Source organism: Amblyomma mixtum, chromosome 5 (genome assembly GCF_055824585.1).
Source record: "Amblyomma mixtum isolate Tamu chromosome 5, ASM5582458v1, whole genome shotgun sequence".
In the NCBI taxonomy this organism is placed as follows: domain Eukaryota; kingdom Metazoa; phylum Arthropoda; class Arachnida; order Ixodida; family Ixodidae; genus Amblyomma; species Amblyomma mixtum.
In genome coordinates, this window is record NC_143016.1 from 81931224 (window position 1) to 81954603 (window position 23380).

General features: G+C 48.0%; 1 protein-coding gene across 1 annotated transcript in view; it reads right to left on the reverse strand.

Annotated features, from left to right (window-relative positions):
* Positions 1-10435: 10435 nt before the first annotated feature.
* The window catches only part of LOC149342817 (serine hydrolase-like protein), a 42193-nt gene continuing 29248 nt past the window's right edge, over positions 10436-23380 (reverse strand). Inside the window, exons 2-3 of the mRNA XM_089545299.1 lie at positions 14550-14857; positions 10436-12820 (exon numbers count right to left, since the gene is read on the reverse strand). Coding sequence (XP_089401425.1) covers positions 11863-12820; positions 14550-14560 — 969 coding nt within the window. The 5' untranslated portion in view covers positions 14561-14857 and the 3' untranslated portion in view covers positions 10436-11862. The remainder of the gene's footprint in view (positions 12821-14549; positions 14858-23380) is intronic.

The window sequence follows — 23380 nt, forward strand, 5'->3', positions numbered from 1 at the left end:
TCGGACCGAATTTTGGGGACGCCGGCGGCGAGGCTCGGCCCCGGCGGCTGTCGATCTCTTCTCGAATAGCGATGGAGGCACGTGACTAATGATGATGATGACGATGATGATAGCAGCATGGTTTCCCCCGCACTTCTTCTTCCTCCTCTTCGCCGACACACGCTTGACGTTGCAATGTACGGTGCATAAGAGAAAGCTGTAAGACCCCGTATATATGTTACCGTACAAATGAATTTGACAGCGACAGCTTTCCCTATTTCTCGTTCCCGGCCAAGTTTTTTGGAACAAAGACACCGGGAAAAGAAATGTAGTCACAGCTAGTATGATGATGATGATGATGATGAATATTTATGGCGCAAGGTATATTCATCTAAGCAAGGCGGGGTCAAAACCCATTATCCAAGAATTTAACGCCAGATGTGCCGAGCAGCAGACCAGGGGAAGCTCGTACCCATTGTATCACCGGTGAATACCCGGCGACACTGGGGATCGAACTCCGCACTTCCCGCATACGAGATGGACGCTCAAAACATTAGGCTACCTCTGTGGTTCACAGTCAATATGAGGATGAACGGTTCCATTTTATTAGACAACCAAGATAATAGGCCTTTCCTGCTGTAATGGTTACTAAATTGCCCTGCAATAAAACTGACAGTGCAGGATAGATGATGACGATGAAAACATTTTAATTACAACTAAAATTGATGGTCGTCCTCCTATTCCCGGTGTCCATTGGATCTTGCAGCCGCTCTTCTCCATCCTGTCAGCTCCTGTTGAACTTTAGAGTTCTGAGCTGGACAAGCATTTCCTCCCACCGCTCAATCGTCGGTCTTTTAGGCTTACACTGTTTAAACAAGAATCAACACCAATGGATGTTTAAATTGTTGACGGCACCCTTTAAACTGCGTGTGTGGAAGAATTTACTCCATCAATATGGGGCAAAGATGAGAAAAGTACGCTGTTGTTCCAACAAATAATGGATAAAAATGGAGGATTCTCCTCTTTATAACTCCCACTTTGAAATTGTTTCTTGGTCTCAACACTTCCCAAATTCCAAATGGAGAAAATTCCCTGGACGTTTACCTCTGAGGTAATGCGACTTGGAGCGCAGCTGCTCTAGCTACGCATTTAGCAGCGCGTTTATCAGTTTCGCCTTTAGAAGCTGCGTCTGGCTCATTCATGATGGTAGAAGAACTGGCCGGATATACTGCGTCGCGCTTTTGCGTCATGCTTATGTAGCGGCCTGTGGGCTTTGTAGTTTTCTCGCTCTGTATGCGTCATAACGCGCGACTCGTCTAGTTGGTTTGGTTTGGTTTATGGGGTGTAACTTCCCAAAGCGACTAAGGCTATGAGAGACGCCGTAGTGGAGGGCTCCGGAAATTTCGACCACCTGGGGTTCTTTAACGTGCACTGACATCGCACAGTACACGGGCCTCTAGAATTTCTCCTCCAAAGAAATTCTAGCCGCCGCGGCCGGGATCGAACCCGCGTCTTTCGGGACAGCAGCCGAGAACCATAACCGCTCGCTGCATGCGTCGTGCTCTTACTACGGCGTTTGAGAACTGCTTTTTCATGTAACGCTGCATAGGCTATCTATAGTTTACAGTCTAAACACTGCATTAGTAGAGCAAATGTAGCGCACGCGGCAATATGTCGGACTGCATGAGAAGCTAGCTCGCCTGATTCGGGGAAACACCCAGTGGATAAAGCGCCTTTTCGGGTATGCCCGGCTTTACAACACACATTTATTGTGGCGTTTTACAAAGGTTGGTTCAAAATGACGTAGCACACTTTGTCACACTATTCTTCAAAGCATTCTTCAACTGTTAACAAACCGCCGCCTCCACGGGTACTCAGTGAAACGAGAAAAATATTTCTCAGTTTATCTTACATGTGTTTCTATGGGCCGCGCCCCCTTCCGTACACTCTCAACACAAATACACCGATATGAGAGTAAAAAGCAGTAAGTAAATTGTATCAACTTCCTATCAACAAATGTTAATAGAATATGCTCGGCTAAGAGAATGTGACTGTAATGTTTTGTTTCGTGTTATGGGGTCACTCCGCGTCCAGCCGGCCGGGAAGGCGAGCTTCCGTGACGGCTACACGCAGGCGTTTCTCGTAAGCGACTCGTGTCCCCAACCCGTGGCGCAGAGTCACAGCCACGGCGGGTTCGGACGAAATAGGCAACGACAGAGTACGCTGGGAAACAGTTTATTAACCTAGCGCAAAGCAAAGCACACTGCGGAAGAATGTTCTATCCGATAAAAAGGTTCAGTTGCTCACCAAGTCGTCGTCGACCGGAGTGTAGTCGTCCAGGAGGCGCGGGCGGGCAGGGGGGTCCGTCGGAGTAGCAACTCGCAGGATCGCCGAGGCAGGAGAGAGGCTTCCCGCCGTCCGCCGCTCCCTTTTAACCCTCCGACATTCCTCCCCTAACGGTCTAGTGCGTAGCCGTGACGTCACGTCCGAGCTGGGCATGAGGAGAGTGGCCGGCCGGGTGCCCCCTCTCCCCATGCTTGGCGGCATGCGCGCTCGTCGCGTGACTCGGTGCGGGGGCGGTTAAGGATATTTGTATATCCCACATTGTTCAAGGTTGTTTTATTAGCTTTGAAGTTTTCGCCTACAGTACATGATTTGAGGCATCTATTCGCATGACCAAAAATGTTTTCTCATTTTTTAGTGTATTTCTACTCACAATAATACATAAAGTACACAAATTATTAAAATGGAATATATCTTCTGTTTTAAAACATTTTCCCATACCCTGATATGATTCTAAGTGCATTTGCTACGAATAATGTTGGTCGCTTTTCGATACAGTGAAATTAATGACTAGCTGCAACAGATTCCACCATGCAATCAGGCAAGATGTCGCCATGATTATGCGAACAAGATAGTTTTGAATCACCTCGAACACCATGCAGTTTGTTCATTTGTTTCTCTCGATGTGTCAAACTGCATGCAGGTTTTCTAGTAACTTTCTATTGACAGAAGTACATACAAAGAAGTAGCAGTCTACCAGCTTTGTATTAACAAAGGTGCATAGAATGAATTTTCTAGTAACTTTCTATTGACAGAAGTACGTACAAAGAAGTAATTTCTACCAACTTTGTATGAACAATTGTTGATAGAATGTAAAAGTTAATACAATGTTACTAGAGTAAATAGAATGTTAATATAAATTCTAAAGAAAGTTAATAGCCTTTTTTGTAAGGGAAAGCCTACTTTTCACCACCAAGTTTTCTCCCAGTCGTTCCAGCTGGCGACAGCGGCGCCACTATATCTTGCTTACGTCACAGATCGGTGCTGGTCTCTAGGCCACTTCTTTTCCGGCCCCGCGTACAGCTGGATCCTGACATCAGTGTCGCGGAGTTTAGGCGGCGCGTTTATCAGCTGCGTCTGCCTCATTCGGGCGGCTGCCATAATACAAGAGGTTGGAGTGTAACCGTGTTCCGCAACAGTAAGCTACATTGAACTGTTCCGCTGATGCCTCCGGTGCACTTCCGCGATACCTCACCTCTACCGTATGAGCTCCCGCTAAGGCGTTGTTCTAACACCTTTTTTTCGGTGTATTTTGTGTGCTGTGGTGTAGTCGCATGGTGCATCATCTTGGAGCCGCGATAGAACCAAGTTTAAACGGCTAGCAGTTTTATTGTTTTCTTAATGGTATTAACAACCAAGCTTTAAAGACACAAGGACACGAGGATAAAGCAAACACTTTCACACCAGATCACTTCTGGGGTATCATTTCCAACTTTTTTTTGCGCTGGTTTTCACTCAAACTGTAGCGACATGCATACCATGGAAACTGCAGTGAAATCACATTTGAGATTCAAAACTTTTGTAAACTGCGGTGTTTAATGTCCCGAAGCGATACACGGGCTATGAGGCGCGCCGCAGTGGAGGGCTCCGGATTAATTTAGACCATCCTAGGGTCCTTTAACGCGTGCTGACATCGCACAGTACACGGGCGCCTCCATCGAAACGCGGACACCGCAACCGGGATTGAACCCGGATCCTCCGGATTGCCGAACGCACTAAATAATGAGCCACCGCAGCAAGTTGTGAACTCTTGATAGAGCTTGTGAGGTTACATTGCTTCATCTACGATGATAAGCAACCAAACGTCCTCGCAAAGCACAAGCAGACGACACCGGTCGCCTCCGCCACCGTAGCGTTTGCCGTAAGAAGAACACGCGACGTATACGGTCACTTTCATTTTTGAAACAGCGCAACAAAGACGGGACGTGGAAACTGAGGGGTAAAGACAAACCCCTCAGTTTCCACGTCCCGTCTTTGTTGCGCTGTTTCAAAAATGAATACGTACCAACTTGCCCAAATTTCTGCTTTACTCAATGGTATACGGTCACGTGAGAGCAGCGCAGTAGCCCAAGCTGTTCGCCGGCTACCTGCGCCGCTTCCTGCCCACTTCCGTCGTTAGCACGACTTTGAGAATGAGTACAGAATGAAGATGGACTAACATGACGCCATGTTGGTGTTCTATTTCTGTGGGGAGGAAAACTTTTACTCCCTTGAACTCCAAAAGGCCTAACATTTTTGAGGGTGTAAAATAGGAACACCATACAGATGGAATATAAAGAACCCACCTTCACAATAATTTTGGCTTTACCTATGGTGACCATTCTACCCTTCTCCACATGGATTGGCAGTGTCAGTCCATTCCTACATACGACACCCATTTTCTACCCCACACAGACCTCGCGGAAGAAGCGGCTGGCGACAACACGCCAATTGGCCAAAAATGGATGGTGGACCGTGCCGCGGTGGTTGCCGTCACCTATGGGTCCTCTAACTTGGGGTTCCACTTAGGGTATTTTTTTTAATAATAATAATAATCTCTTTATTTGTGTCGTAGGGTACACGGTCGACACTGGAGGCCGGCAGTAAAAGCTGTCACAAACGACAGCTTGACAGAGCCGCAGGCCCCCATGCACTGGGCAGCATGTACAGTGTCAATGCTTATATGCAAAAAAAGAGAGAAAAGATGCTATACACAGTACAGCTCACAGTACACCCTGATAAATAAATTCCATTTTCTATACAGAACACAACATAAAATTTTCTGATATACGGCATAAATTAATAGAAAGAACATAGAATAGAACATACAACATGATGGATAGAACATAAAATTACCGTGGCTTAAGGCATGAAACAATGACAGATCAATTCTATGAACTCATAAGAACAAAATACACAGGCGGTTGTAGTCTAGTAAGGCAAGAAAAGATAGTCAAGATTACAGCTCACTCGACAGGAGGAAATAGCATGGATACAATACAATAAAAATAAAAATCCGGTAGGTAAACATGGTCACTTAGTGTAAGGAGAAATTATTCAGTTGAAAAGGATATGAGTGTAGAAACAAACTCAAGTATTAAGAAACAGAAAAAGAAGTGTAATTGCGGATTGCCAGGGGCAATCAGGCATGATCATTTGGACATGTAGTATTTTCTGATTTCTTTAAATGGATATATTTGTAATTGTACATTTTCTTTATTCAATTTATTCAATAACCTCGGCAACTGATTTTGCAATGTTTGATGACCATATGTTGTGCGGTATGTTTTTACCATCCAGTATTCGCTGTAACGGGTGGCATGACTCGGGGTGTTGTTTTGTAGAATCGCTAACTGTTTTAAGAATGTACCACCATTCTTTACTTCCTGTTTATAAAGCTTACTCAGTCGGTAGTCATACATTGTCATAATAGGCATCACATTGTATTTTAAAAATATTTCATGAGTGTGAAAGCGACTATGTACATTTTGTACTGTACGAAGAAACCTTTTCTGCAGTATATTGCCACCTAGTATTGCCAGGTGGCGCATACGAAGCAGGGCGACGACGACGAAGTAGGGCTCGCGCCGTATGGAGTCTGTCGCTGTTGTTGCCCCAGCTTGCCTGGCCTTCCCTTTCGTGCCTGCTAATAAAGCCCCCCTTCGTCAGCAAGTACGTTACAATATGAAGCTTTTGTACATTTTCCTTTGTTGTAGATACCCAGACTAACTGACAGTAGTTTAACCTCCTGACAGTTTAACCTCCTGACAGAGTTTAACTCCTGACAGTCCACATAATAAAATTTACTACTACTACTGCTCCTACTACTACTACAGCACGCCGAGCCAGCTTTGACGACTTGCGGCAAGCACGGGTATTAGTATACAGCGGATATGGTAACGCATACCGTAGCAGCCGGGTCCGCGCCGCTATACCTGGCATCTCTGGGGCAGAGCTCTCTTGTGGGCGGTTGATTATTTTTGTCGGAGAAACTTTGAGGAACTCTGAGAAACTGAAGTCTGCATGAGAACTCTGAGAACACATGTTCTCAGAACTGAAGTCTGAGAACATGTGGAAGTCGGGTGCGGACAGTATTTCGCGACAGGTGCGGTTTGTGGAGAGATGGGGGGAAAATGCGGGAGCCACCTGCGGTTAGTTCTGGGAGGGTGGAGAGTACACCCACATCGAATGTTATGCGAAGGGGGTGACGCAGATACTCCTCAAACTAAAAAAAAAAAGGCAGTAAAAAGGTAGTAAGTGCAGCAGTTACTAACTCTGACTTAATTTTACAACTTCTTATTCGCTATTTACTACCCTCTTCAGAGTATAGTTAAAAAGTAGCCCTTGCTACCTTGTTACCTTTAACTAGCTATGGTCGCTAGTTACTACATATAGTTAGTAACCGTTCCTTTAACTGTAAAATAAAGTAAAAGAATATAACTGACACAGACTGTCGTGCCAATAATTTGGTTTTTTAATTAAACATTTCTGTAGGGGCGTATGGTTAGGTAGACTAAGCTGTTTCTACAATGTCAACTTCATAATTACCGCTGGTATCTTAGCTCAACCGTTAGGAGCCACTAGCCCGTAAATCAGAGTCAGATTTACGGAGTATATAAGACTGAGAAGCGCCGTGCGCGAGTGTGACTCTTTCCGATTTGTGCTTTTCTTGCATTCTGAGCCTTTCTGTGCGCACGGTAAGGTTGTTGATGCCATCACCTCGCATAATTTCTACGTGTAATGCGCGATAAGCCTAAACCTAAGTGTGTGATTTACGGCCAGCACTCTCTGATAGCTCTGTCTGGTTTCGGAAATTAGTCAAGCTGACTATGAAGCTTTTTTATTTTTCTAGTATGCATAAATTTGACAAGCCACGCCAGCACACCATACGAAGAATCTAGCTACATATGCGAGTTTCTATTCATTTTCTTAGTATATACTGCTAGCTTCCCGTTACTAAATGCGGGTAGCAGCTGTTACTAACTCAGTGGCTTAGTAACTGTTACTAACTTTCCCATTACTAACTGCAGTTACTAAGGGAGTAGTAACATATGTGACAACCAGTTACTACCCCGTAGTTAGTAAGTACTACTACCTTTTTTCTAAGAGTGCAGAATATGCCGGCTGTGTAGCGTTCCGTTTCTTAAAGGAGATGGGAAAGCTGGCGTTGGGAGCTAGCCCGTGCTGATGCACGAGTGTGAAGCCTCCAGCTGTCGATAAATGTCATCGCATTTGCGTAACCATTAGATTATTATAACAATGGCGTCAAATTTTTACCGATCTGCTGCTTCGAGGGGCAACAAAATTTCTATTTACAGCCGTCCCGTTGTGCTATTTGCGACACCACGTATACTCATTGCTACATGAAGCGTGCGCACAAAGTCTGGTGTCAGTGGCCAGAGCTTACCGATCAAAATGTTTTGCGCTACTGTGAAGCAGTTGTGCGAAGGAAAAGGGATGCGAATGTGCATCTTCCGACCAGAGGTCGGCAACTCCTCGAGTCTCATTTCCTGACAACTGTTACAAGAAAAAAGTGGAAGGCATTTATCAGATTAAAAAAATAGTGCATACTCTCCCTGGGACCTTGGAGGTTTGCTCGTGTTCAGACGGGGCGGTAGACACACTTATTGCAGAATAATTTGCTGATTTTCAAAGTGTCACGAATTGGCGACATTGGACAATTGCGCTAAATTTTACCTGGTCAAAGAAATTTGAAACTCATTTTCCTTATGTTCCTCCTGACCAGAGGTGAGCATTGGACCTCAAAGATCTCGACCTCGCCTCAACCTCAAATAAAATTTGGCGACGTCACTCAATCTCACCAACTGAGGATGAGGCCTCCTGAGGCGTCCTCACCTCAGTTTCCCAGAAAACACTAGTGACTTCACTCAACCTCACTTCAAATTCATTTGAGGTTGAGATCGGATGCTCGACCTCGAAAAAAAGCCACATCGGCGAGGGTAATCGCGTTTTCGAAATTCTCAGAACTGATATGGATACTACTATCGGCCGGCTACAGATATCTAATTTCAATCAGGTGCCTATCGGTAACAGTTAAAAAGTTAGCTATTAGAACTTACGTAATCACTTTACAGGTTAACAAGATTTGCCTGTTTTTCAACGTCCACCAAATTTGGTAAATGCCGCAGAAAGCGTCTCTCCATTGAAAAACCCATTTTTTTTTAAATTAACGCTGGGCTTCCCTGAAGCACCTGGTATAGAGTGCCCTGCCCGTCACAAGCACCGTTTGTCTTCTGAAGCGCGCCTGAGTGAAATCTCAGGCAGCTTCTGAAAAGCAGATAAACTTAACTATCGGTGTAAGATTATGGGCGATCATCTGCACGACACCTCGCTGACCTAAATCAAACATGCGAGCAAGGTTTACGTAACGCATTGCAAGCAATTGATTACTTGTAATAAATTACATTTTCTTCGAATTTTGTAATGATCGATTTCTTTTTGCAAGGGGTAATGTCATCGGCAATTCAGTTATTTTTTCAGTAATTGATTACTATCAATCAGTTAATTTCTATTCGAAAAACAATGCACAACTACCGGTATAACATCGAGAACCTGAACTTAGTGGCGAACACTATAGGGCTGGAGAGGAATATTTCCTCGCGATAAAGAGACAACGGTCGGGCTGCCGATGTCCGGACATGCGACCACGAGCGGCCTGCATTTGACTGGCCCCGTGTTCCGCGGTTCACGTTTCTTCGCGACGGCATAACAGAATGTCATGCTTACTGAGCTTAAAAACAAATTAATTGAGATTACGTAAAGATAGGCAATTCATCATTCGTCACCCCAGCGAAAGAATTATCGAGCTAGCATCAATAACAACGAAGTTATAGACGATTAAAAATCACGCTCCTCCTCTCCCCCCTCAACTCATACACGCGGAGCACCAAGAAAAAATAAAGAAAACAGCTCCGGGACTGGGCTCCGCCCATGAATACGTCATTCGCTGACGTTCGGTTTACGACTCCCGGTTGTCGCACTCCCGAAGAGCAGCGTGCGTCGGCAGCGTCTCTCCGGTCTCGGCGCTTTCTTTGCTCCCGAACTCCCGGCAGAAAGAGGCGGCAGAGGTAAATCGAAAACATATGCGTGAAGGCAGTGCCCTGGCCCGCGCTTGCCCGAGGGCATCGAGCGGCGCCTCGAGCAGACGATTTTCACCGCTACCGGAAGTGTGCCCGTGACGTCGTAGCTGCCGCGGCTCGAGCGAATGACAGCGTGTGGTGGCCTACCGACGTCATGGGACTAGTGACGTCTGTTTTCCCGGTTTTGGTTTCAAAATCGCTCCCTACGAAGACACCAAACGGCCCGCGAATTTTAAAAAACGCGATTTTTAAAAAGCCATAATAAATTGCCGGCTCAGTTCCGAAGACTCATACTTGGTGTCAGTGCTTCTGAGCATAACTTCTAACATTTACAAGCGGCTTTTAATTCTTTTCATGGTCCCTTTAAGCTTTGTCCTCTCAGAGCACGTGCAACGACGGAGCGCTTGTACTGCGCTTCGGAAGGAGTGCTCGTCGAAGTAAGCCCTGATAACTCCGGAAAGCTTCGACCTTACCGGAAGACCACCTCACTCATCCAAATTGCGCAGGAGGTTGAGGTCCTATTTGTTGACCTTACTAACAAAATTTGGAGCTGTGGCCGACTGAAGTCATTTTCAGTTGACGTCGACCTCGCGAAGTCGAAACCTCATGAAGTTGCCCACCTGTGCTCTTGACAAATTTGTAGTCAGAGAATGTTTGTAGTAGCTATGACCACAGTGCTTCTTTGCGACAAAATCAGAAAGTAATTAAAACATAATTACATTCTTTTCCGGAAGTAACTGAATGTAATGTAATGCATTTAGTTTTGGTAACAGTAGTTTGTATTGTAATTAAGTTACATTTGCGAGATTTTTAGCAAGCAATTAGTACTTCAATTTAATCACTTTCCAAAGTAATTTTGCCATGGCTGGCAGCGGTATGTCGCTGTCATCTATGGAGTTGTAGCTACAAATGTGGAAACACGCAGTACTTACCTTACCTTTGCCAAGTGGACGCTACATCGTCATGCCATACGCATTGGAAAATTACCTTCTGCCGCTAAGGATGACAGCGAAGAAACTGGCGCCACATTTCGGTTGATTAGAGAGGAAAAACTTTATTAACCCGCCCCAGGTCTGGGCCGTTAGAGGCGCGAGCTATGTGCTATAGGCCTAGAGAGATCGGGAAACCCAGCAGGGTTTGCTAATCATAGCTAAACCCATCGCACAATCTTGGATGTCGCGCATGAGCATTATGAACATCACCGCACGAAGGGATTGACGCGTCGCGGCCGACGCTGTATACCTTGCTTTTTGCGCAGACGGCGACATCGGCAGCATGCTGGGAAGCTTCAGAGCGAGTTCTGTTATCGAAACAGACGTCGAAGAAAACTATGGCATTTCTTGATAGCAACAATTCGAAACCTATTCGAAAGTTTAGAATAATTTCCAACGCTCACTATCTGAATCATTCAGCGAATAAGTAAGGATATATTTGATTCGCTATTCGATATTTATTTTGTAATACCGGCGCTAACATCTCTTGCTGTAAACTGCCCCCGCAGTAGTACGCGAGAGGTATCCGCTAAGAACTGTTCGCGAGCACATCATGCCGCAGGCAGTATGAAATTATTCCCTGCGAAATTTTGTTACAGTTCAGCTGTTAGGAATGAGTGCAAAGTTGTTCCACCCCAGGCGCAGGGCGCAATCGTCGGGGCTTTAGTGCAGTCTTATGAGCAGTAACATGTCCGCTTTATTGCATTTATATCTGAAACATACGACCTTCAGCCATGCCCAGCTGCCAGAAATTTGAGAAAACCTTATCTGAGCCGACTACGTCTATAGAGGCCGTCGTTTTACGGCAGCCTTGACTGATAACTAGTGTTGTTGACAGCCGCAAACCTCGGACGGATACCGTTGTCGCGCATGGCTACGCAGTCCGCGAGTTGGTTGTGGAACATGAGGACGGCCACCGATAAAATGGCTTACCTTAAGTTTACCGCCAGGCGTCAGGTTGTTTTTCCCTACAAGGCACCCGAAAAGTGGAGCGTTGCTGAACCAGCGGATGAGCGCGTTTCTCCTCGGTTACAATACACATACACTGATGATATCATACAGCTATACGACGATGCAAATCAATCTACAATGAGGTATATACAAACAGTTGTACTGACGGTGATTCTACACTTGAAAAGAAATAAGGAATCACTAGCAACCGGGGGTGAATGTCTTTGGACTAAGAGCGCAACTCAAAGAGGCTCTGAGGAGAGAGTGGTTTTGGACGTAGGCCTTTTTTACAATACCCCGAGGCCTGTGTGAGCTTTGGTTGGAAACCTGAAGGCGCGCAAAGAAAACTTGGTGACCAAACACGCAATTGAAAAAGCGCAGTACGCTGCCCTTGAAAAGTTTGAAGAGGTTGGGGTTGCGAGGTTACATCTGTATAGGTGCGTTGTGTGTGGACGGGAGTGTTTTAAAACCCCTGATTGGGCGTCGGACCTTTTCGTGGGGAAGACTGCACGCTCATGTCACGTGCACATGAAATCGTTGACCTTGCGTGCCACATTGTCCGGGTCGGTCACGTGCATGTTCTTTTTCTCACTCTCCAGCACGACGTAGCTGAAGCGCGAGCACTCCTCGGCGCCCAGGCAGCGCACGATCGCCTCCAGGGCGTCGAGGTGCGGCCTCGCTCCCGCCGACAGCCTACAGTCCCGCTGCAGCACCATCAGGTTGTTCCTGTAACGAGGCAGCGTGCTGTCGAACACGCCCGGGTAAAGTCCCTGCGGCTGAGCGCACTGCACCCTGCGGTCGGCCGTGAACACGTAGCGGCCTCCGGATACACGCACACAGCCCCTGGCCATGAGTAGCTCCGCCGAGGCGGCGTTGTGTCCTCTGGAAGCCATGACGTCGATGACTTCCTGGCGTGTGTACGAGGAGCGATGGCCTTCTTCGCCTGCAGCAACCTCGGGCCGGAAGTTGGGATACGTTGCAGGGAACGAACCCTCGATGGAGGCCAGCCGCGGAACTCTATCCGGTTGCAACGCGGCGAGGTAGTAGCCGATGCCGGCGCCCATCCCGTGTCCTAGCACGGAGAAGGTGTCCCACTTGAGGTGGTCGACCGCTGACAGCACGCTCTCGACGTAGCTGTCCAGGGTGTAGTGGCCGCGGGGCGGCAGGTGTGAGGACAAGCCGTGGCCCGGCAGGTCGAGGGCCACCACCTTGAATTCCGCCTTGAGGAAAGGCACCAGGGGCACGAAGACAGCCGCGTTGTCCAGCCATCCGTGCAGCGCCAGCACGGGCTGTCCGTCGTCGGGCCCCCACTGCTTGCCCGCTATCTGGCCGTGAGCCACGGGCACCACTAGGTCTCGGGTGAGCCGCTGCTTCAGGGACGCCGAGGACGCCTGCCGGAGTGGGGCACTGGACCGGTCCTGGCCGCGCGTCACTCGCAGCAGGCCCCTCGCGAAGACCAGCACAGGGCTGCTAAGCCTGGGAAAAATAACATAAGGCTGTAGAGTTCTGTGGACGGGGCATACAGGCGCGCATACATGGCAAGCAGCGCAGTACGTGTGAACATGTTTACGCCTTTATACGTTATTGGTGATGTCCGGCAGGGACAAAGGGGAAAGGATGGTGCATGGCCAGGCACAGTGGCATTGCGTGTGAGAAGCGACAAGGTGCCCTGTAGCACCTCCATTTTTCGTGGCCAGCGCCAAGTCGACACGACATCATCGACTTGTGTGTGTATGATGGCAAGGCTACATGGAAAGACCTCTGCTGTTGCCGTGTCCGAAGCAATGCTTCCCGCTTCATGTAGTGCTAATGTCGTCTACTAGAGTTATTTGATATGTGTACGCCAAACATACTCCCAGTCTCGACGTTCACACCTTCGTTATCCTCCCCCCCCCTCTCCCCCGAACACAAAAAATGCCGTGCTATACAAAGCCATTTGAGGGGCTTTAGCGCTATCGCCTCCTGTGCCATATATCATAGCCGTTTGGGAAAGAAGTTTTATCCTGCGCCACTGGTTTTAAGCTTCAGAAGAGATTTACTCTTGTTTATGTTAGGCGGGCGTTATTTCGTGCCATGTGCGCAGCACTGGCCTTCTTAAGAGAAAGGAGAAAGCCTTTATGTGGGGAAGGGTATGGAGGCCAGCCGGAGGAGATCTCTGTCGTCATGCGCGACGAAAAGCGCGCATCATGCGTCCCACAAGGCCAGCACGTCCCGGTCGACCGCAGGCTGCATGTTTTGAAAGCTGACTTGAGTGCAACCATGCGGAGTAGCAAGCAGAACGAATGCCGGGCGAAGCTACCTAACCGGTGAACACACTTTCTCGCACAAGCATAACCTCTTGGCATGCTCACCACTGATGGCAGCATATATCCATGTTCACGCTCAGTGCATTAAGCATGCTACATAAGCACGCGAGAGAAGAACGTGGTAGTCTCTCAAGGAATGGTACATGGACGCCATATTGCTCTGCTCTACGAGCATGTGGAAAGAAGTGGAACGCCGTTCTGATATCAAGAGGCGATTCGCGCGACACCTGCCGAATTCTGGTGCCGTCAGACCACGGCATCCTGTTCCGCCCGTTTGCTTTTGTTCGACTTATGCACACGCTGCAAGAATTCACACACGCCTTTAATTAGTGCCTACCTTGCTTACATGGCGCACAAAGTCGCTTTGAGGTGTGACTGTCCAGAAGCGTATGCTGCGTTTAGAATAACGACTGAAATGCAACACACTTCTTTTCTCAGCGCAGAGACTAAGGGGTTGCGGTTGCAGCTCCTCGAAATCCACACCCAATCTTTTCACATGGCTTAGTATCAGAGGGAAATGCCCTCGCCCCCTCAACAGATTCCCGTTATCCCAGCGGCACAACAAGGTAGGAAGGAAACCCCCACAAATTACCCTTGGGGCGAGAGGCTAACAGGATATACTATAGGTGTACTGCACCTTCATAAAAGCGCCCACTCCCAAGCTCACTTGAATCACGTGACAACCGGGGGGGGGGGGGGGAGATTATCGAAGGTGCCCATACCACCCCTTGCATGTCCTTCGTGGCCTTGGGCCACCAGCTGATAACACCACCATTAGCCAGCAGGCAAAGGCGCTAGTTTTCGTTTACGACGTACTACGACGGGACCCTTTAGTTTAAGACAAAGTATATCACACAGCTACTGCAGTAAAAAAAAAAAGAACGCAAGGAACCACACACCTCAGAGCCATGGCGGTGCAGTGGTGCTGGCGTCCGCGACTTGGGGGCGCAGTGTCATGGATGAGACAGCGACGACGTCCGTTCTTTGGCGGAGCGCGCGGAACTACTCCTCTTCATCCGGCTCATCGCCAAACAAAGAGGAGGGACCCGATAAAGAGCCGGACTCGGCGGCGGCCAGATAGAGGGCATCCCCGTTTCCGCGATCAGCTGCCTTATCAACCGGAGAGGGGGGAGGAAGGCCGACACGGGAACGTGTAAACGGATTCACACAGCCTCCGCGGGAGCACGTGCCTCTCTTGTCGACGCCTCTGCGAGGTTGGAGAAAGAGAGAAAATAGAAGTAGTACAATAAAAAGAGAGTCGATGAGCGCGCGCGTCACACTAGCTGCAGCCGCGCAAAGCCTTGGGAGAATTGATGCCTATGTGTTTGCGTGCCCCTTGCCCCGCGAGAGGCCAGACTTCGTCATGCCGTCACCGCGAACACGAGACCGCGGCTAGCGAGCGCGCACAGCTGTGGCCGCCCGTCGCGCTGAGGGCTGCTCCGCTGCCGATCATGTTGCGCACTCAGAGGCGGAACGTGCTCGTCGCGCCCTCAGCAACGCCGCTGTCGTCCTTGTCCTGGAATACCAACTACGCGTACTCTTCTTCGCTGTTTCCGCCCGGCTAGTTGCCTCTGCCTTTTGCTTCTCCGGCCTTTATTTTTTTTTACTTTTGTTTTGTTTTGAATTGTTCGCGCAGCAGCAGCGCAGCTGACGTCCGTCATGCTCCACTGAGTTGGCTCGAAACAAAAGTCGGCGACCGTGAAGCGACTCTTCCAATGCCGGTAGCCACCCCTCATTGTACGCGTGCGTCTGCCTCGGACAACACGCATACGCTGGAGCCCTTTTCCTCGAGGAAGCAAGATTACGCTGCCTGGAACGGAGCTCGACGGGGGACGCAAGTCAGTTTGCGCTCACTGTAAGCTTAGGCGTTGTAGTGTGTCAAAAAAGGAGCCCATGGCCCAGGTCCCGAGTTTCCTGTATACCCTTCCGTAACTACAGCGCAACGGCACAGAAGAAAAGCACAGAGAAGATGAAGGCATACAACAAAAAGTACTATGGAATGTTTCCTGTAATGTTTCGCAGCTGTGATCAGACTTACAGAAAAAGCGACACGTTTCGAAAGCTCACATTCCCTGCCCTGTACGCTGATTGGCATGGGCTGCCGTGACGTTATCAGGACGTGGAGGTTATACCCCACAAACCATTTTCACTTGAGCGTGTAAGGATAGATGCGCACTCTGGACGGTCGTACCAATACATCAGGCGAGCGGTTGTTGGAGACCGATTCCAATGTTCCTGCATTTCAGAAGTCTTGAGAAAAGAACACTTCAGAAGACCGCACTGAGATGACAAGAACATCTGCAGAGAAAGAAACAAACACTGGGTGTTTATTTTGACGGCCTCAATTTCTCGTAATGAGAAACTACATGTCTTACTGAACCCCAGCAGCTGTAAAACCTACCAAGCAGTACTTAAAGTCAGGGCGGTCTCGGGGGGTTTCGGACTCCGTGTACAGAAACTAGGGCTGCATGATTCTGAAGCAAGCAACCATTTTTTTTCTTGTCAATGGAGGTCCGAACATTTCTTCTGTATCGTTTTGAAAATTTCGCTGCGATTTTAGTGAGGATCATTGACATGTTTTGTAGAACCAGAGACGGATACAAAGTTCGGCAGCACTGCACAAAGGGCCAAAGAAAAGGGGAAACCCGTGTACTCGCACCCCCAGCCAGTCCCGAGTTGGCCGCTCAGCTCCAAGGATGCACAACAACGAGCCCACTGGCAGAGCATGTGGATCGTTTGTTTCAGGTCTGTGACATTAATTGATCAAACAACGACCTTTAAAAATGATTTCGCCCCTTAGTATAAAAAACGATGTGTAAAACAGGCCACCAAGCGCTTTTTCTCTGTCCCTCTTTATTCTCCTCTCCAACTACATGCGCTCAAATCACTAGATACCCCCCTTCGACGGAGCCAGAGTTTAAGCACTGTTGCCAAGTGCCAAGTGAATGCCCAGGTGCAGACATACGTAAACAGAATATGCTTTTCTGATCATGTTTCCCCTAGAAATGGGAAACTTTGTCAGTTCAAGAGAAACACACTGGTGATCATTACCAGCCTGAATGTGTCGTAGTTACGAATTTCAATTAGGCAATGTGTCAGTAATGTTGTACCCGTGCCACATGCGCATCATAAATGTAAGTAAATGCTTAACACCTTAAGTTTGTTGATGCCATTATTTTCGTAGTTGGTACTACACGTCCAGATTTAATGTCACGATGACGATAATGCCTGCAAGCCAGTCAAAAAAATTTATTTGCTTAAAAGCAGTTTTAATGAGCACAAAATCTCGGCAGAGTTGTTCAGATGTAATATGAAAGTTATTTTGCACAAAGTGCTCCTGTTTATGATCGTTCAAGTCGAAGAAGTAGCCTTAAATTTTCGCGTCAATCATTGTCAACGCACAAGCCGAGAGCATGGCCGAGAGCATCTGCCAGAAGTGCCGGTCGAAATGGCCCCATTCGCATCGAAAATGCAATAGAGGTGCCTCATCTAAATAATAGTTATCAATAAACAATTCGCTATGTGATAGGAAGTTGTTACTAACAAATTTGCATCTTTTTCTAAACGTGAAATGGGATCTAGATTGCGGGCATTTCTAAAAGGAAAGCAATGTGGCGAATTCAGTCAGTTGCGAAGAGCAATAAGACCAGCGACATTAAAAAAAAAAAAAAAAAACTTAAGGCAGCAAGTACTTACTGCCTCGTGGCACGGGTATAACAATACCATAGCGTGCTTCGTTACATCTGCACCTGTACGAAGCAAAGCCAGAAGTTCACCCACTGACATGATGGTAAGACACCGCCGCAAAATCAAAAATAGTTCAGAGCGAGACACAATTTACGAGGAAACATTCCACGTCCCTCGCGAGACATGATGACAAACACTTGCCTCACCATCAAGCTACACTGCAGGCAGGGAACTGTTGTTTTCATTTCTTTTTGTCTTGTCCAGTCTAGCTGGTGTCTGTTACATTACAGAACAGCTGAGGAAAAAAAAAGTAGAAAAAAAACAGATCCGTACCAAGCTGTAATACACAGCACAGACCTTTGGGCTAGTTGGTGCGTAGCAGACACGTACAAGCGCAAAAAACACGGACGTGTCTGTAATACACAGCCACCTGCATGCTTCAATAGTGAGTAAGAAACTTGGACGCGGCACATGTAGGAAAGCGCAGTTTCGTTCGCTCTCCACAAAATCGGGCTCTGTGCAGCTGTTTGCACTCAAAAGACACAGACCTGTCCTTTCGCGGTGCTATCAAGAAGCACGCAGCAACAACAAACCGCGAGGCGTCAGCTCCACGTTGCTATTAGCGCTACGTGCCGGCGTTTCGAGCGCCTTTTGGCCCAAGCTTGTACCCGAGTACCTTTGGAACAATGCACAATACGTTATCCCGTAGTCTTATTTCTTTGATTTCATTTTTTCTTCTGTCGCTAATTTTTATCGCTTCATACCTACTATGCTGCTCTGACGTCTTTGTGAAACGTGTTTGTTTTCGTGCCCTGACATAATGAAGCACTGATGCCCCTCATTGTATCTTAGGTAAAGCTACGAGGCAGTTGCCTGATAGTATACGCTTAGGTCGACCTTTGCCCGTAACCCCAGTGCCGTTGTCCTCGTTGTTTTGCCGCCGCCGTGCATGGCTCGGAATTCCAAAGTACAGACTCCCCGTCGTCACAGCACTCAATTATCTTCCTGCGTCGATAACAACAGCCCTTCTCTTATTTTCGGTGCCACTGCCTGTGCGAAAGAAGCATTGCGAACGCCTGCCAACGTGGCTACACGCTCGCTCTGCTTTCACGTTGCGCTCCGGAGTCGAATCAAGAGTTGAACGGAGTCTGTAAGAGACTACTCAGAAGCGCCTTGGCAGCTTCGAGGTAACATCACCTGCGCCAGTACTTAGTAACACTTGTGAGCTACTGAGAGGAAATGGGAGAGCTCTTTGTTCGACGCCTGTCTTGACAAACGTTTGTTACAGCAATACACGCTTTCTCCAGAACGTAGTCATGATGCGTCGCACAGAGAGTAGAGAGGGCAGTTGGTAAAGAACTAAAAAGAAAATTGCCCGTTCACATCACCAGGGGTGATGATTTAGCAGGAAGAATTTGCATTCTTGTCATTTCGGAGCTGATTTCGATGCTAATAAGTAAAATTTCAGTTTATTATCTGAAAAAATGTTTACATCTGTTTAACCAGCCTGGGCATGGAAAGAAGGCTTGCAGCGCTCAAACCTCTGCGGAAAAGACATCACCCCCTCTCCTTTGTCAAATCAAGTCAGGTTTATTTTGAACGCACGTAATAAGGGAAGCATACTCATCATTTCAAAGAAAGGGGTTCCCATTGAGCCTATAGATATTGGGTGCTCAAGAAAACCAACCATTTTCAAGTACAATTACACTAACACCGCATCACTAGTTATACATAATCATGCATTGAACAGTAGCCCACAAGGAAGTAAATTTACAAATGAAAATGACCGAGAAAACCATGAAAGGCAGCGAAACGTGTTTTCTGCTAAAAAATAACCCTTTCAGGCAGTGCACCCATTGTTTTGGACGCGACATGAACATTATCATATCATTCTGTGCAAGCCTCTGGAATGTCCATAAATGTGAACGCAGTAAAATGGTCAGAAAACCGAAAAATCTGGCGCGATTTCTTTTTTTTACAGTTTACTTTCCGGAGGTCTACGAATGATGTTTTACACATCAAATATTTTTTTGTCTTTTAACCACATTTGTTTGACGCCTCAAAGGGATAAAATCTTCAGTGATAATTCGAGGTTACAGAAATATGGACCTGATTTCATCGGCGATGGCAAGCTATTCCAAAAATTAATAGCAGAGAAACAAAACGTCATATGACTGTCTTCGCTAGCGCGCTACGCTCTCCACGTTTGTCTTAACTGTTCCATAAATTGTGCAGTGGATGCGGCTTTCTCCAAGTGCCCACAACCCACGCTGAATTGCTACCATTATCCCAAAAGGCGAAGATTACCCATCCAACATGGCGCTATACTCATGTACGAGGTCTGTTAGAAAAGTACCCGACTTTATTTTTTTTTTGCGAACACCTGATGGATATGAAACAAGCGCTCTTGCACCAGTCAACCTTGAACCTCCGTGCGCATGCACGAATTTTTTCCGGCCTGCCGATAGCGTCAGTCGCTGGGACGCAGCATTTGAGCGCGGCAGTGCGCAGTGCTCTCGTCGGTTTTTTATTCCAAGGAAAATGGCGGAGCGACAGGAGCAGCGCTACTGCATCAAATTTTGCCCGAAACTGGAAGACAGCCAAGTGGAAACCGTTCGGAATATTCAGTACGGCTTTCGGTGAAGATGCTATGGGCAGCACACAGATTAAGCAGTGGTACAATTGGTTTAAAGACGGCCGCACACCGGTGGAGAGCGAGCCACGCTCCGGTCGGCCATCAACATGCCGAAATGGCCAGGTCATTGCCGAAGTGAACGCTGTGGTGATGCGGGGCCGTCGTGTGACTATCCGAGAAATTACGGAAGAGGTGGACATCAGCAATTTTTCTCCACATTCCATTATCACCAAAGATTTGGCCATGGAGAGAGTTGCGGCGAAATTCGTGCCGAAGCTGCACACGGTGGAGCAAAAGCAGCTTCGTGTTGAAGTCTCACAGGACATGCTGGATTCCACAAACAGTGACCCCGACTTCATCAACACCATAATCACTGGTGACGAGTCTTGGGTGTACGGGTACGACCCGGAATCCAAATCCCAGTCGTCACAGTGGAAGCATTCCATGTCACCATGGCCAAAGAAGGCCTGCCAAGTGCGCAGCAATGTCAAAGTGATGCTGACAGCTTTTTTTTACTCCCTCTGTGTGCCCCCCCCCCCCCCCCCCCCCCCCCCCCCCCCCCCACGAGTACGCACCCTACAGGGTTAAACAATGACCAACGAGTACTACAGGGACGTCCTCCGTCGCCTACGTGGTGCTGCGCGGCGCGAGAGACCGGAGTTGAGGGCAACAGGAAATTGGCGCATCCATCACGACAATGCTCCTGCACATTCCTAGCACTTGATTCAGACTTTTTTGGCAAAAATCCAGCCTCCTGTAGTTCAACAGGCTCCTTACTCTCCTGATATGGCCCCCTGCGACTTCTGGCTGTTTCCCAAAATCAAGAGGACATTGAAAGTAGCGTGATTTAAGACAAGAGAGGACATTATGGCTGCAACGACAGCTGAGCTAAACTACATTCCAAAAGAGGCCTTTTCAGAATACTTCCAACAATGGCAGCACCACTGGGAGAAGTGTGTGGAGTCCCAAGGAGACTACTTTGAAGGTGATTAGGTTTCCAACGCTCCAGTTATGCCAGTTTTTTTTTTTTCGGCCAAAGGTCGGATACTTTTCTAACAGACCTCGTATAACGCAGAGCGACTGAAGGTCTTCCTATTTTGTTTCTTAATTCGTTGAGTTTCAATCCTGTGGCCAACCAAGAAAAGACACTCAAAGCAACTACGGGTTTTCTCCAAGGAATTTCAACCAATGAAACGAATTCATAGCAATTTACAAACCGACATAAGCGACAGTATTCTGTATGTGAACTGGGCGGACAGGCAAGGTCAAATAGAAAGCTCTCCGCCTGCAATACTGCTGTATTGAGGGTTTCGAACTGGGCGGACATAAACTAGAGTGGGCGCTCAAAAAATAAATAAATGTAATATTGCCTAGCCCGCAACCCCTAAGACACAACGGGCTAAATTGAGCGGACTATAACAGAAACGGACACAACAGAGAAATAAGAGCACTGGTCTGTGAGCGGGTCAGACAAACCACGAAAACGTTCAGCATCATCCGCAAACCTGCTTATCGAACATGAAAAGCAAATTAAAATGAATTTTTTTAATCATTCTAAGCGGCGCCCTCAGCCCGCTAATCACGGTGACATGACTACTGCTTTCAAAGAGAACTCCATTTAATTCACCGAATTGCACCAGGAAACATATTTAGGGTCGATATTAGTGGAAAGGGGCATATGCTGCGTTGTCTCTCGGCCGGTGCGTCCTGCACCTCCATACCACACATCTCTGACTTGACTGCAACGAACGCTCAGGGCAAAAGTATATCGCTCGCAAGTCACGAGGTCTCTTTCAGAGCTGAAGCTCTACTCCTCCCATGCAAAGCCTCAAGGTCATGTCGCTCCGAAGAATGACATTCAAGCGGCGGAGAGTGTGGGGGGGGGGGGGGGGGGGGGCTGTGACGTCATACTATGTGACTCGCCGCGCCTTAGCGTAGCGTAGCTGCTGCGCGCGGAGCGGGCGGCGTTCGCTCGCCTTCCCGACTGTGTTGAACAACGTGATTCAACGCTCACCTGGCAGTTACGCTCAAACACGTGACTCTCCGATCATCTGATAAGATAATAAAAAAATTTGGCTGGGCATTAGCTTTGGCTAAGCCTGGTAGGTTGCGAAAGCAGGTGTTTTATACTGCATAAGCAGCGCCTCTAGTGGGAAGAGCGCGGCGCGCCGTGCCAAGCGGCCGCCTTTACCCGACGAGCCGAGTTGGCAGCCCGTCTCTCGCTCCTGGTATGACGTCACGTTGTGACGTCACTAGGCATGGTATAACGTCAGGGGTCATTCTAAAGGTCAAACGTGCTAACTGACCGCCGCTACACGAAAGGCCGTTCTTGGGAGTAGTATTGTTTTCACACTAAAAGCGCGAAGCGTTGCTTGACGCTTGCAGATAGTCATGGAGGAGTAGCGCGCTGGAACCATTGCTTCGGTTGTATATCGTAGACGGCTGACTGAATCTGATGAGTCTAATTATCAAGAGCGAGAAAACGTGCTAAGATTGAAGCAGAAACTGAAGAAGAACGAGGGGCTCGTCTGGAGAAGCAGCGGCAGCAGCGGCGTGAACAACGACAGATGTATACCTGGAATCGGACGCTGCTGTTGCCTCCGTTTCGAGCTTCCGGTCTGTTAACTAGGTTCGGCCGGGTTGAATCCCAGCCAATTTTTTCTTTAGGGCATCGCAGCTCCACGTTTGTTCCGTCTGCTGCATGCTGCTGTCGCAACAGAGTCGCACCGCTACGTAGCAATTACATTTTTTTATTTTCTGTCGCTACGCAATGATAAAAAAAGATCGTCGGCGCGCAAGACACCGCGAGTGAAAGCATTATCGCCACTTATATGTGTCCTCAAGTAGCACGGCCATGACAAGCAGCACGCTGCCCACACACTCCACGATATTACACTCGGGTTGCGAGCGCGCTGTCAGCAGTAAGATAAGCGAGAGAGCGTGAGCATTTCTCCAGAATGAGGGCGGCCTCAAGGACGCCGTGGAGTATAATCATGCTATAGCACAGCCGCTTACTGTGCAGTATACACCCACTGCGTTACAACTTTTGACCCAACTGCCGAGTCAGCAGAGATAAAGGTGAGCACGCGAATAGTATCAGAGGCTCTCCGTGCCCGATGTCCCCGATAGCGAATGGACGCAATCCTCATGAAGATAACCGCGGTCGTGCTACGAGTGTTCCAACTTTTGAAAAAGCGACCCAGATGTCTCTTCTTGGCCACGAGGTTTTTTAGTCGCGCTTTCTCGGCTGTAACAGTCCCGGTTTTTAGCCGCAAGGCAGTGTTGCATGATGCCGCATAGCCAAAGCGTCATTAGGGCATACTGCGCATCATAATCAGTCCCGATCGTCACTTCAAGAAGGATGAGAGAGATAGAGAGAGGTCTGTTTGGAAAAAAAAAGGAAGGCCC